The sequence below is a fragment of the Heterodontus francisci genome, chromosome 9 (genome assembly GCF_036365525.1).
Source record: "Heterodontus francisci isolate sHetFra1 chromosome 9, sHetFra1.hap1, whole genome shotgun sequence".
NCBI lineage: Eukaryota > Metazoa > Chordata > Chondrichthyes > Heterodontiformes > Heterodontidae > Heterodontus > Heterodontus francisci.
The window spans coordinates 48,066,164-48,081,999 of NC_090379.1; the positions used below are offsets into that span (position 1 = coordinate 48,066,164).

Here is a 15,836-nt window from a genome sequence, read left to right on the forward strand (position 1 = left end):
ATCTTGCAGTGTTTTGGACTGGGAAGTCTGCCAAACATTGCAGTCTCCACTCTGATCAAAGAAAACATGATGGAGTCAAGGTCATTATAATCTCAGCACTATTAATGCACTCTATTGTCATGAAACAGCAGAGCTACATAATTTAATTCTGCAGCAGCTTAAAAGGGCAAGCTGTCTCCATTACATGAGGGCGTAATGACTTTGAAGAGTGACTGCAATGACGAATGAATTGCATTTATATAGCCTCTTTCGCAACGTGAGTAGGTCCCACATCGAATGAAGTCCTTTTTTTTGAATATGAGGACGGTCCAACTGGAATCAGAGCTTTCAGCTTTTCAAACTTTTTAGAGGTTTTATTGGCACAAACAAAACAGTGGAGTTATTTGTAACTGAGGAAAGCCTGCCAAACATAAGAGTGCCTTTTATCATCCATATTAAGGAATCATTACTGATAGTTGGGTTGGATTCCTTATATTGACAAGTATAGATATCTTATGACCAAGGTGGGAGGAGTGCACTGTCTTTTCTAGTTCCACTTCTCCACAGATCACAACACATAGGGCTGAATTTTACACCGCCCCAGCGGGTCAGATGGTGGCGGCATAAAATTGAGCAGGAGGCTCCGTTCAAGTTTACAGCGTCAGGCGGGGTGTGGGAAACAGCCGATTCCCCCTGGTGAGGTAACCCCAATTTAACCTTCTCTCCAGGCTGGCATCGGCTGGGCTGCAGTCCCAGCAGTGGCCACCGCTCCCGGTGGCACTGCCAGGACTAAAAGCTGCCGGCCCACTGATTGGCTTGCAGCTCACTGATGTTAGTTGTCCCTCATGTCCGCCTCAGGTAAAATCCAGCCCATATTTAAATGTTTACCCAGTTACCAATACAGTCAATCATATACTCTACTCTTTATCCCAGAATAAAATATACCAACCAGGTTTCTTTAATAAACAACAGAATTATCAGTTTATTATAAAACAATACGTATCCAGTAAAGAAGCAAAGCATTAACACAGAGATTGAAATATGCAAGTTCCCTTTTTAGAAACTCTCACTCACACACTCGAAAATTAAGGAAATTTTCTCTGCAGAGTTTTTATGCAAAAAAAAAGACAAAAAAGGAATACTTTGGCCAAATAATTGCTAATTCTTGAAGAAAAATAAGATATGGAGGATGTTAGTTGACCCTTTTGGTCTGGTGTCCGGGTATACAGAGACTGGTCACTGGGATCTTTTCAGAAGCAGTTTGTTCTGGAGATGTTGAGAAATAGTCTGGTAGGCTTCCCAGGAGAAATGTGGCATCAAGGGTTTCAGTTGTCAGACTCTGGATTCGCAGGTTTTTTTTCAAAGAGGTAGAGAAAGAGGAGCTGACATACTAGATTTCTCAGTGTCTCTTCGAGAGGTGCAGGAAAGATGAACTGGGGATTTTTTTACAGCTGGCCACAAAATGAACTGTTTTTCAACACTGTTCACACCCCAACTGAACCAAAACAGTATCTCAGAAGCGAAACCAATTCCTGACCCTCATAAATCTTGACACTTCTTTGTAAACATCTCCCCAAATCACCTGTTCTTTATTTATCTTAAGGCATATGATATCCAGTAAAGGTCGTTTTCAAACATGACATCTCAAGTGTCCTTTCAGTGAACTCCCAACAATAAAACAAAGTCCAGCATCTATGAAATTTTCAGCCTCCGACATGAATCCATTTCCACAATTTAAATGAGTCCTCGAAAAAAATTAACAAAAAAGGAAGCACTTCCATAACAATTTACATTCTTAAAAGAGTAAGTGACCCATTACCAACAGTACAAAAAAAGCTAATGGTGGTGGAACCACAAGCTTCCAGCCTTTTGCCCCATATGAAGAGAAAACCCTGGAACATTTGGGCAAATATGCAGGAGAAGCAGAAGAATGTGGTTAAAAATTGGGTGGCGAGGTGCAGGTTTGTTCTAAATGTCATATTATTATGTCTCTTCAGCTTGTAGTATTAACATAATCTGTTATCACAATATATGGTCATACCCTGCACTGAAAGTGCTATTACTATTGTGCTGCCCATGTATACTTCACCTATAGGCATACCTACAAGCAGAGGAGAAGCAAAGAGGAACTTATTCCCTCTGCTTCAGAGCTGCCCAACCCCTCATCACACATTCGGTTGCTATTGCTTCCAAGTACTATCTCAGACACCTAGTTAATATAGGTAGTAAGCCTAAGGGAGGTGCACAAGGTGATGCACAGAGTATGTGAGTCGCCTAAGTGCTGGAGATGAAGGAAGAAGTAACATCTAATGACCAAAGTGTAAGGAGATGTCTACGCTTGGTTGCTGGCACTTGCCCAGGGGATTTGTATTTAAAAGTAGGATTCTTGTAGAACGGTAAATATTCATACTGACAACTGAGGGTAGTGTCCCAGAATGTGCCACAGATGGTGGCACTGTTGGAGGAATCAATTAACCACATCTGTAGCACCATGATAATTGTATCTTCTGTACTTCAGTCAAGCTACTTAAGCATTTGTTCCCCTTTTATGTATTTATCATGTTTGCATGGATATCTCGTGTTGTAAGACTGCTGAACAATTATATAATAAATAGTTCATGTCTCATTGCTGAGGAGTATGGGCGATATGTGGCAGAGGCTACTGGCAATTTATATTTGACAGCTGTTTTGTGCCCTATCCTTGCATGCTTATTGTAATCGAACTCATGCCTTCTTAGTATATCATTCCAGATTTTTTACCTTTTTAAAGCCTTTTTTTCCTAAAGGTTTGCTCATATGTAATAGGCTGCCATTGCTGCTCAACTGCTCTGGTACAGAGAAGTTCCAGTGAGGAGCAAAAGATACACTCATATAAAGATATTGGAAGCTATGTATGCAGGCTATAGCACAAAATAAAAAATGTCATACTTTTATCATTAATATACCATCTGCAACAGAATTCAACAATCTAGTTAAATATTCTCAAATTTTAAAAACTCATCTGAAATTACTGAATATGCAGGATTTCAATCGATCATTCACAAAAACCATCAGTATGAAATAATTGCAATATTTTTAAGTGACTTGACCTCTGTCCTTTTTTTAAACTTGCAGTTAGAAATTGGAAAGATAATGAAAAATGCTTTGGCACAAGAGATGGAAAAATGGACTAAACCTGAATCACAAGAACCAGAATTAATGGGCTACCATTCTGATATGGCCTTTGATATAACCCAGGTAAATATCTCAAAAATCTGAGTTTGCCTACTTCTGTTCCAAGGTACAGAAACATTCAGCCCCTCAAGCTTGTTCTGCCATTCAATAAGATTATGCCTGATTGGTACCCTAATTCCGTCCACTTGCCTTGGCTCCATATCACTTTATATGCTTGGCTCACAAAAACCTACCGATCTCAGATTTAACATTTATTGATTTTTTAAATTCATTTGTGGGATGTGAGCATCACTGGCAAGGCTAGCATTTATTGCCTATCCATAATTGCCCTTGAGAAAGTTGTGGTGAGCCCTTCTTCAACCGCTGCAGTCCATGTGGTGTATGTACACTGAGAGTGCTGTTCGGGAGGGGGTTCCATGATTTTGACCCAGTGACTGTGAAGGAACGACAATATAGTTCCAAGTCAGGTTGGTATATGGCTTGGAGGGGAACTTTGCAGGTAGTGGTATTCCCATGCGTCTGCTGCCCTTGCCCTTCCAAGTGGTCGAGGTTGCTGGTTTGGAAGGTGGTGTCAAAGGAGCCTTGGCGAGTTGCTGCAGTGCGTCTTATAGATGGTACATGCTACTGCCACCGTGCATCGGTGGTGGAGGGGATAAATGCTTAAGGAGGTGGCTGGGGTGTCAATCCACCCAGCGGCTTTTTTCCTGGATGGTATTGAGCTTCTTGAGTGTTGGAGCTGCACTCATCCAGGCAAGTGAAGAATATTCCATCACACTCCTGACTTGTACCTTGTGTAAGTCAGGAGGTGAGTTACTCGCTGCAGAATTCTCAGTTTCTGACCTCCTCTTGTAGCCACAGAATTTATACAACTGGTCCAGTTAGGTTTTCTGGTCAACGGTAAACCCTATGATGTTGATGATAAATTCAGTAATGGTAATGCCATTGAACATCAAAGGGAGATGGTTAGATTCTCTCTCATTGAAGATGGTCATTACCTAGCACTTGTGTGGCACAAATGTTACTTGCCACTTATCAGCCAAGCCTGAATATTGTCCAGGTCTGGAAGCGTGCAGGCACGGACTGCGTGAATATCTGAGGAGTTACGAATGGTACTGAACCTTGTGTATCATCAGCAAACATCTCCACTTTTGAACATATGTTGGCGGGGAGGTCACTGATGAAGCAGCTGAACATGGTTGGGCCTTGGACACTGTCCTGAGGAACGTCTGCAGCAATGTCCTGTGACTGAGATGATTTGGTCTCCAACAGCCACAGTCATCTTCCTGTGTGCTAGGTGTGATTCTGACCAGTGGAGACTTTCCCCAGATTTTGCTAGGGCTCCTTGACACCGCACGAGGTCAAAGGACAGTCACTCTCTCCTCATCTCTGCAATTTGGCTCTATTGTCCATATTTGGACCAAGACTGTAATGAGGCTGGAGCGAAGTGGTCCTGACAGAACCCAAATTGAGCACTGGTGAGCAGATTATTTCTAACTGAATACCACTTGACAGCATTCTTGATGACACCTTCCATCACTTTGGTGATCAAGAGTAGACTGATGGAGCAGTAATTGGCCAGATTGGATTTGTCCTGAATTTTTGTGGACAGGACATACCTGGGATATTTTCCACATTGTCAGGTAGATGACAGTATTAATTGAGCTAGCACCCACTGCTTTTTAGGAGAGTGCTACACTTACACCTTCCCCTGCATGAATAAGTGTATCCTAACTTCTCTCCTGAATGGCTTGGCTCTGGTTTTTAAGGTCATGGCCCCTTTCTTAGAAATAAATGCAGGAGTAAGTCTAGGCCATTCAGCCCCTCAAGCATTCTCTGCCATTCAATAAGATCTTAGCTGATCTGATTGTGGCCTTAATTCCATCTTACTGCTTCCCTTGACTCCCTTGTAGATCAAAAATCTGTCTAACTTAGCCTTGAATATTTTCAATAACTCAGGCTTAACTGTCTGGCAAAGAGAATTCCAAGGATTCACAACCCCCGGAGAAGAAATTCCTCCTTATCTCTGTCTTAAACAGGAGACCCCTTATTTTGAAACTGTGGCCCCTATTTCTAGATTTCCCCCACTGGGGGATACATCCTCTCAGCATCTGCCCTGTCAAGCCCCCTGAGAATCTTATACGTTTGAATAAGATCACCTCTCATTCTTCTAAACTCCAATGAGTATAGGCCCAAACTGTTCAACCCTTCCTCATAAGACAACCCCTTTGTCCCAGGAATCAGCCGAGTAAACCTTTCTCAACTGCTTTTAATGCAAGCATATCCCTCCTTAAGTAAGGAAACAAAAAGTGTATGCACTACTCTTGGTGGGATCTCACCAATGCCTTGTACAGTTGTAGCAAGACTTCCCTACTTTTATAATCCACCTCCCTTGCAATAAATGACAAAATTCCATTTGCCTTCCTAATCACCTGCAGTATCTGCATGCTCACTTTTTTTGTGATTTATGTATAAGGACACCCAGATCCCTCTGTACTACAGCATTCTGAAGTCTCTCTCCATGTATATAATCTGCTTTTCTATTCTTCCCATCAAAATGGACAACCTCATATTTTCCCACATTACACTCCATCTGCTAAGTTTTTGCCCAGTCACTTAACCTAGCAGGCACTTTGTATCCTCACATCTTGCTTTCCTACCTACCAGTGTATTGTCTGCAAATTTGGCTACAGTACAGTTGGTACCTTCATCCAAGTCATTAATATAGACTGTAAATAGTTGAGGCCCTAGCACTGATCCCTGTACCACTCTACTAGTTACAGTTTGCCAACCTGAAAATGATCCATTTAACCGGACTCTGTTTCCTGTTAGCATGGATAGAGGACTGGTTAACTAATATATTACACCCAACATGATATATGTTGAGCTCTTATATAGTAAAAGCAAAATACTGCAGATGCTGGATGATGAAAGGTCACTGACCTGAAACGTTAACTCTGCTTGTCTCTCCACAGATGCTGCCAGACCTGCTGAGTATTTCCAGCATTTCTTGTTTTTATACCATGAGCTCTTATTTTGTGTAGTAACCTTTTATGTGGCACCTTATTAAAGCCTTTTTGGAAATCCAAATACACTACATCTACTGGTTCCCCTTTATCTGCCCTGTTTGTTAGATCCTCCAAGAACTCCAAATTTATCAAACACAATTTCCCTTTCACAAAACCATGTTGACTCTGTCTGATTGCATTATGATTTTCTAAATGCCCTGCTACAACTTCCTTAATAATGGATTCTAGCATTTTCCCAATGGCAGATGTTAGGCTAACTGGCCTATAGTTTCTTGTTTTCTGTCTGTCTCTCCTTTCTTGAATAGAGGTGTTCAATTTGCATTTTCCAATCAGCTGGGACTTTTCCAGAATCTATGGAATTTTGGAAGATTGCAACCACTATTTCTGTAGCCAATTCTTTTAACACCCCGAGGATGCAGGCCATCAGGTCCAGGGGACTTGTCAGCCTTTAGTCCCATTAGTTTTCAGAGTACTTTTTCTCCAGCGATAGTGATTTCTTTAAGTTCCTCCCTCCCTTTTGCCTCTTGATTTTCTGCTATTCTTGGTGTGTAGAAGACAGATACAAAATACTTGTTCAAAGTCTCTGCCTTCTCCTAGACTCTCCACTAGCAGGAAAACGTTTTTCTATCTACCCTGCCAATTCCTTTCAAAATTCTAAAAAATGCAATTACTGCACAGCATTTACCCGTAGTAATTTTCTAAAATTCTTTCTTTCATGGGATGTGGATGTCGCTGGCAAAGCCAGCGTTTGTTGCCCATCCCTAACTGCCCTTGACACCTGAGTGGCTTGCTAGGCCATTTCAGAGGGCAGTTAAGAGTTATCCACATTGCTGTGAGTCTGGAGTCACATGGGCCAGACCAGGTAAGGACAGCAGATTTCCTTTCCTCAAGGACATTAATGAAGCAGATGGGTTTTTATAACAGTAATAGTTTCAATTTCAACTCTAGATTTTGATTGATTAATTGAATTGAAATTCCACCAGCTGCTGTGGTGGGATTTGAACAGGTGTCCCTAGGGCATTAGCCTGGGCCTCTGGATTACCAGGTCAGTGGCGTTACGCCACTGTCTTCCCCTCCACCACTGCCCCCGCCCCGCTCCCCCCCTTACAATTTTGCCAGTTTTCTCTGTTCTCCTTGCTGCATTATGTTGGCAACAGTTACACAATTAAAATTGTCTGTTGGACAGTTTTGCAGTATTCAGGAACAGCTCTGTATTTCCACTTCATCTATGGAAAAAATATGATAATGTATACCAGGACTTTGTATAGCCTTAGCAACACTTCAACCCCTTTATATTCTTGCCCCCTCGTTATAAAGACTAACATTCCATTAGGTTTTTTGATTATGTTTTGTACCTGACAATGACTACTAGCAATCTATGTATATGGACCTGTAAATTTCTTTGGACCTCCACTGTTCCTAGTTTTTTTTTTTACTATTTAAAAGATCCTTGGATCTATCATTCTTTAGCCTGAAGTGAATGATTTTAAACTCTCCTACATTGAAATCCATCCACCACAGTTTTGCCCACTCACTTAACCCATCGGTGTCTCTTTTATACACCTGCCTGCACTACTTAACATACCACCAATCTCTGTGTCATCAGCATATGCAGATATTTGGCTCTATATTGTGTTATCCAAGTTATTAATAACTATAGTGAATAGCAGAGACCACAGCACAGACCTTGGTGGGACATCACTACTCACTACCATCTAACACCCCTCTCTCAAACTAGGTTGAACTCACGAGGTGCCACCACCATCCTTGGTAGCTGTGGGTCTACCTGGTGGTTTTCATGTCATCCTCCACTCTCCTCCATGTGTGCTCCCTTCCTGTGTGAAACAGCCAGCTCACTCTGCGCTGCACATGTGACAGCTGCACTCTATTCCCACCGCTTGGCTCACACTAAGCCCGCCTCCAGCCGCCACTCATTCACTTACTTTTAACCATGGCGCCCTGGGAAGTTGCCCACGTCCCCCACCTGTAAGGTGGGATTTGCTCAGCAAGCAACTTGATATTATTTGTCAGACTCCGAGAAAGTTTCTGCAGACCCCAGTTTGGGAGCCACTGATATAAACTGCATCCACAGACATTTCCCTGACTAATTTAGTTACTTCCTCAAAATATTCAATTGGCTTTCTTAGACAGACTTATACTTTAGAGAGAGCCACAAAGGATAATGTAATCAGCTCAAATTTATCTTGGTGCTCAGTCACTCTGTCCTTAATTGTAAATTCCAATAACTTTCCCACAGCAAATGTTAGACAAGTGTATAATTTCTTGCTTTTTCTCTTTCTCACCATTTTTAATAATGGAGCTATGTTTGCAGTTTTCTAACCTAGAGGAACAAATCCTGAATTGAGAACACATTGGAAGATTATGGCTAAAGCATTGGCAATTTTCTTACCTATTTCATTTAAAACCAAGTGGTGGAAGCCATCAGGTCCTGGGGTTTGTCTGTCTTCAGTGACATTATTTTTTTCTAATACTGTTTTCTTGCTTACGTTGCCTGTACTCTGTCCCCACTGCCACTGCCATCACAAAATTTCAGCACTGTCAAATGTTTCTACCAAGTTACCTCATATTACACAAGTCTATATTTCCTCTGCCATTATTCCAGCCACAAAAGCTGAAAGAATACACGGAATTGACCTCAGAACTTCAAGTGAGCCAACTGTGTTAGCTTCACACATTATCTCAACAAGTGCCAAAAATCGCCCTATGATTACTCCTTAATACCGTGTCTACCATTTATGCAACTTGTACATACTCTTAATCTACTGCTACTAAATAAAGTGCTCCCTGAGTGACATAAGATTGAGAGTTGCGTGGCTAGAATAGTTCCTCTAAAGTCTTAGAGGACCAAGATGATGACTTTCATCATATAAAATCAGGAGTCCCAGAATGACCAAGCTCCAATATCCAGTTCTGGATGAGCTGCAATTTCCTCCATTTAAACATGGAAGACAGAAGCCATCATCCTTGACCCCCTGCCATTAACTCCATATCTTAGACCCATCCCTGGTCAGAGTTTAAAATGATAGCGGTTTAATAGGGGAATAGGAACCATGTCCTTTGGTGAGGGAAATCAGATCGAGGGGGTATAATGTCAGTGCTATCTGGATTCCCCACCAGAGGAAATAGTTTATACTTGAATGAAAGCAGAAACAAAAAGAATTAGAATTAGAACATTACAGCGCAGTACAGGCCCTTCGGCCCTCGATGTTGCGCCGACCTGTGAAACCATCTGACCTACACTATTCCATTTTCATCCATATGTCTATCCAATGACCACTTAAATGCCCTTAAAGTTGGCGAGTCTACTACTGCTGCAGGCAGGGCGTTCCACGCCCCTACTACTCTCTGAGTAAACAAACTACCTCAAACATCTGTCCTATATCTATCACCCCTCAACTTAAAGCTATGTCCCCTCGTGTTTGCCATCACCATCCGAGGAAAAAGACTCTCACTATCCACCCTATCTAACCCTCTGATTATCTTATATGTCTCTATTAAGTCACCTCTCCTCCTCCTTCTCTCCAACGAAAACAACCTCAAGTCCCTCAGCCTTTCCTCATAAGACCTTCCCTCCATACCAGGCAACATCCTAGTAAATCTCCTCTGCACCCTTTCCAAAGCTTCCACATCCTTCCTATAATGCGGTGACCAGAACTGCACGCAATACTCCAGGTGCAGTCTCACCAGAGTTTTGTACAGCTGCAGCATGACCTCATGGCTCCGAAACTCGATCCCCCTACTAATAAAAGCTAACACACCATATGCCTTCTTAACAGCCCTATTAACCTGGGTAGCAACCTTCAGGGATTTATGTACCTGGACACCAAGATCTCTCTGTTCATCTACATTACCAAGAATCTTCCCATTAGCCCAGTACTCTGCATTCCTGTTACTCCTTCCAAAGTGAATCACCTCACACTTTTCCGCATTAAACTCCATTTGCCATCTCTCAGCCCAGCTCTGCAGCCTATCTATGTCCCTCTGTACCCTACAACATCCTTCGGCACTATCCACAACTCCACCGACCTTAGTGTCATCCGCAAATTTACTAACCCACCCTTCTACACCCTCTTCCAGGTCATTTATAAAAATGACAAACAGCAGTGGTCCCAAAACAGATCCTTGCGGTACACCACTAGTAACTAAACTCCAGGATGAACATTTGCCATCAACCACCACCCTCTGTCTTCTTTCAGCTAGCCAATTTCTGATCCAAAGCTCTAAATCACCTTCAATCCCATACTTCCGTATTTTCTGCAATAGCCTACCATGGGGAACCTTATCAAACGCCTTACTGAAATCCATATACACCACATCCACTGCTTTACCCTCATCCACCTGTTTGGTCACCTTCTCAAAAAACTCAATAAGCAAATGCTGGAAATCTGAAATATAAGCAGAAAATGCTGGAAAACACTCGTAAGTTCAGGTAGCATCTGTAGTGAGAGAAGCAGTTTACATTTCGGGTTGATGACCTTTAGTTAGAACCGATTGCCTAATTTTCCATGTTTCCTACCCCTCTGCTCTTTTGCCATTTGCAGTTCCTCTGGATCCATCTTTTTGATTTTTACTTGTCCTATTACCATACTGTTTTTCCTTGCACCAGCATCACTTTTGTCATTTAATCACTCCTGCTCTTGTTCCTTCTCCCAGGCCCCCATTTTTCCATGGCACCATACTTGCTTAAAATCTGTTAATCTTTCACACCTTCCAGTTCTGATGAAAGGTTTTTGACCTGCAACGTTAATTCTGTTTTTCTTTCTCTCTCTCCACAGATGAGGCTTGATCTGATGAATATTTTCTAGCATTTTTTGTTTTTGTTATATTTAAATGTATCTACCCTATTATGAACACCTTTCTTCATGTGGGAAGCAGAGGCAATATTAAGACAGCACCTAAAACTCAGTCAGTGTAAATTTATTCATTTTTTTCGGTCAAACTGGCTGTATCGACAATACCATAGTGCCATCTAGGTGTAGGATAAAAGTAGCACAATTGAGCAAAGTTCAGATTTTTAAGTTAAACCTTTTTTAAGAGCTTCCAATGTCATTAGTGTCTCTTTTTTTCTTTTTCTATTCCTTTATGACTTAAATTATCTGTGTGATATGAGACCAATTCCTTCACCTTATATAGATGGAATTCAATAAAGATGCTGTTAATGCAATTTAGTGAAATAACGATAGTGGATCTGGTTTCTTGTATAGCAGTCAAGTGTTAAGTTTGATCTATAAAATCAATAAGTATGTATTGTTTGTATTTTTTAGTCGGCTCTATCAAGATGTGTAATGTGTGGTTCTGCAATACTGGCTAAATTAATTCCTCAGTGACTTTATTTTTCAGATGATTCATGAAAATCTGAATGCATCTGGCCATGTCAGCAATCAGCTGAAGGACAAAGCTTTACATTTTTGCATGGATGAATTAACACAACTTATTGACTGGTAATTTTTATCATAACATTAAGTATGTTCAATATAGCCTGCTTTACAGACATATTTACAGCCTCAATGGCACTGGAGGTTTTGTACCAGTATAACTGCAATACATTTTCCCCAAGGTGTTTATGCAAACATAATGATTAAAGGATACTGCTAATAAATCAATATGACAATTCACCCAGGCACCCAGTGTCTGTGTCTATTATGCACTGAAGGCCAGAAAGAAGAAAAGTTGTACTCTGCGCAAAAAGAGAAAAGAATAGAGATTAAATTGCTGTAGCGTTTTACTGACCCATGCTTCCTTTGAATGTGACCACCCTGTTGGGAGCACAGTAAATCTGATTTATCATTATTGAAAGGTTTTAAAATCTGAACACATGCTTTTAATCAGATCATTTTGTTACTCCCCTTATTCTCAATTTTGTGGAAAATGTCTTTGTTGTGTAAGTGGACATGATTTTAAGAGTCTGTCATGTGATTAACCAGTTCCCTATATTGCCACAGTATATGTACTTAGCGGAACACTGTTCTTGCTCCAGGAACATCTTTGTCAAAGATTATTGCGAAAAATAAAATCTCATCGTGTAGGGGCTAACATATTGGCATGGATAGGAGATTGGCTAGTTAACAGGAAACAGAGAGTAGGCATAAATGGGTCATTTTTTGCTGGCAAGCTGTAACGAGTGGTGTGCTACAGGGATCAGTGTTGGGCCTCATCTTTTTACAATTTATATTAATGTCCTGGATGAAGGGACCAAAGGTATGGTTGCTAATTTTGATGACACAAAGATAGGTAGAAAAGTAAGTTGTGAAGAAGACATGAGGCTACAAAGGGATCTGGATAAGTTGAGTGAGCGGGCAAAATCTGACAAATGGAATATACTGTGGGAAAATGTGAAATTGTCCATTTTGGCAGAAAGAATAAAAAAGAAGCATATTATTTAAATGAAGCATATTATTTAACTCTGAGATGCAGAGGGATCTGGGTGTCCTAGTTCATGAATCGCAAAAGGTTAGTATGCTAGTACAGCATTTAATTAGGAAAACTAATAGAATGTTATTGTTTATTGTGAGGGGAATTGAATACAAAACTAGGGAGTTTATGCTTCAGTTGTGCAGAGCATTGGTGAGACCACATCTGGGGTACTGTGTACAGTATTGGTCTCCTTATTTAAGGAAGGCTGTGAATGTATTGGAAGCAGTTCAGAGAAGATTTACTAGACTAATAGCTGGAATGGGCAGGTTGCTTTTTGAGGAAATGTTGGACAAACTAGATTTGTATCTGTTGGAGCTTAGAAGAGTAAGAGGTGACTTTATTGAAACATATAAGATCCTGAGGAGTCTTGACAGGGTGGATGTGAAAAGTATTTCTCCTCTTGTGGGAGAATCTAGAATGAGGGATCTTCTCTTATTTGGCCTCCTTGCCTCGATAGACAATGGGTAAGCGCCTAGAGGTGGTCAGTGGTGTGTGGAGCAGCGCCTAGAGTGACTGTAAGGCCAATTCTAGAGTGACAGTCTCTTCCACAGGCGCAGCAGATAAAATTGGTTGTTGGGGCTGTTACACAGTTGGTTCTCTCCTCGCATTTCTGTCTTTTTTCCTGCCAACTGCTAAGTCTCTTCGACTTGTCACTCTTTAGCCCCGCCTTTATGGCGGTCCGCCAGCTCTGGCGATCATGGCAACTGACACCTACGACTTGTGGTCAATGTCACAGGACTTCATGTCGCGTTTGCAGACGTCTTTAAAGCAGAGACATGGACGGCCCGTGGGTCTGATACCAGTGACGAGCTCGCTGTACAATGCGTCTTTGGGGATCTTCCATGTGGCTCACATGGCCAAGCCATCTCCAGCGCCGCTGGCTCAGTAGGGTGTATATGCTGGGGATGTTGGCTGCCTCAAGGACTTCTGCGTTGGAGATACGGTCTAGCCACCTGATGCCAAGGATTCTCCGGAGGCAGCGAAGATGGAATGAATTGAGACGTCGCTCTTGGCTGACGTACGTTGTCCAGGCCTCACTGCCGTAGAGCAAGGTATTGAGGACACAGGCTTGATACAGTCAGATTTTTGTGTTCCGTGTCAGTGCGTCAATTTCCCACACCCACTTGGCCAGTCTGGACATAGCAGCGGACGCCTTTCCCATGCGCTTGTTGATTTCTGCATTGAGAGACAGGTTACTGATGATAGTTGAGCCTAGGTAGGTGAACTCGTGAACCACTTCCAGAGCGTGGTCGCCGATATCGATGGATGGAGCATTTCTGACATTCTGTCCCATGATGTTCGTTTTCTTGAGGCTGATGGTTAGGCCAAATATGTTGCAGGCAGCCGCAATCCTGTCGATGAGTCTCTGCAGACACTCTTCTGGTGGGATGTTAATGCAGCATCATCAGCAAAGAGGAGTTCCCTGATGAGGACCTTCCGTACTTTGGTCTTTGCTCTAAGACGGGCAAGGTTGAACAACCTGCCATCTGATCTTGTGTGAAGGAAAATTCCTTCTTCTGAAGACTTGAACGCATGTGAGAGCAGCAGTGAGAAGAAGATCCCAAACAGTGTAGGTGCGAGAACACAGTCCTGTTTTACACCACTCAGGATAGGAAAGGGGTCTGATGAGGCACCACTATGCTGAATTGTGCCTTTCATATTGTCATGGAATGAGGTGATAATACTTAGTAGCTTTGGTGGACATCCGATCTTTGCTAGTAGTCTGAAGAGACCACGTCTGCTGACGAGGTCAAAGGCTTTGGTGAGATCTATGAAAGCAACATAGAGGGGCATCTGTTGTTCGCGGTATTTCTCCTGTATCTGACAAAGGGAGAACAGCATGTCAATGGTGGATCTCTCTGCTCGAAAGCTGCACTGTGCCTCAGGGTAGACACACTCAGCCAGCTTCTGGGGTCTGTTTAAAATGACTCGAGTGAAGACTTTCCCCACTATGCTGAACAGGGAGATTCCACGGTAGTTGTTGTAGTCACTGCTGTCACCCTTGTTCTTATAGAGGGTGATGATTTTGGCATCGCACATGTCCTGTGGTACTGCTCCCTCATCCCAGCACAGGCAAAGCAGTTCATGGAGTGCTGAGAGTATTGCAGGCTTAGCACTCTTGATTATTTCAGGGGTAATGCCGTCCTTTCCAGGGGCTTTTCCACTGGCTAGAGAATCAATGGCATCACTGAGTTCCAATTTTGTTGACTGTTCATCCAGCTCATCCATGACTGGCAGAGACTGGGCTGCATTGAGGGTGGTATCAGTGACAACATTTTCCCTGGAGTACAGTTCTAGTTAGTGCTCCACCCAGTGGTCCATTTGATTGCGTTGGTCAGTAATTGTTTTCCCTGATTTAGGCTTGAGGGCGGCGATCTTCTTGATGGTTGGCCCAAAAGCTCTCTTAATGCCATCATACATTCCTCTGATGTTTCCGGTGTTGGAGGCCAGCTGAATGCGACTGCATAGGTGTTGCCAGTAGTCATTTGCGCAGCGCCTGGCTGTTCTTTGTGCAGCGCTTCTGGCTACTTTCAGTGCTATGAATGTTAACTCGCTGGAGGCTTTCTTGTAGTTCAGCAGTGCAGTGCGCTTTGCGGCTATGACAGGTTCCAGCTCTTCATTATGAGATTGAAACCAGTCTGCATTCTGCTTCTCACGTTTGCCAAAGGTGGTCATTGTTGAGTTATAGATGGCATCTCTGATGTGGGCCCACTTTGTCTCTGCATCCCCTGCAGCAGTTTTTGAAGGGCTTTTTCAAGTGAATTTAGAAACGTATGTTACAGCTGTGGATAAGAAATTCTGTTAGTGTTGCTGTGTGGGTGACCCTTCTGCTTGGAGCGATGTGGCTTCTTTGGTTTGAGTCTAACTTTGCACACCAGGGAGTGGTCGGTGTCGCAGAAGCTGTGGAAGCTGCATGTGATTTGGTCACTGTTTATAGAGGCTCGCCTCGTGACGATGAGGTCCAGCTGGTGTCAACGATGTGATCTTGGGTGTCTCCATGAAATCTGGTGACAGGATTTAGTATGAAAGAATGAGTTGGTGATGCAAAGGTTGTGACAGGTACACAACTCCAGCAGTCTCTGTCCATACTTCCAATGCCATAGCGCCATAGCACTATGTTTAAGCACTGTTTAAAAATAAGGGGTCGTCCATTTAAGACAGAGATGAGGAGAAATTTTTTTCTCAGAGGGTCGTGAGTCTTTGAAACTCTCTTCCTCAAAA

General features: G+C 42.4%; 1 protein-coding gene across 2 annotated transcripts in view; it reads left to right on the forward strand.

Moving 5' to 3' along the window:
• LOC137373728 (exocyst complex component 3-like) overlaps window positions 1-15,836 on the forward strand; it is a 63,272-nt gene that overhangs the window by 23,899 nt on the left and 23,537 nt on the right. For both annotated transcript variants that reach the window (XM_068038970.1, XM_068038969.1), the window contains exons 5-6: window positions 3,094-3,216; window positions 11,541-11,641. In XM_068038970.1, the coding sequence (XP_067895071.1) occupies window positions 3,094-3,216; window positions 11,541-11,641 (224 nt within the window). The remainder of the gene's footprint in view (window positions 1-3,093; window positions 3,217-11,540; window positions 11,642-15,836) is intronic.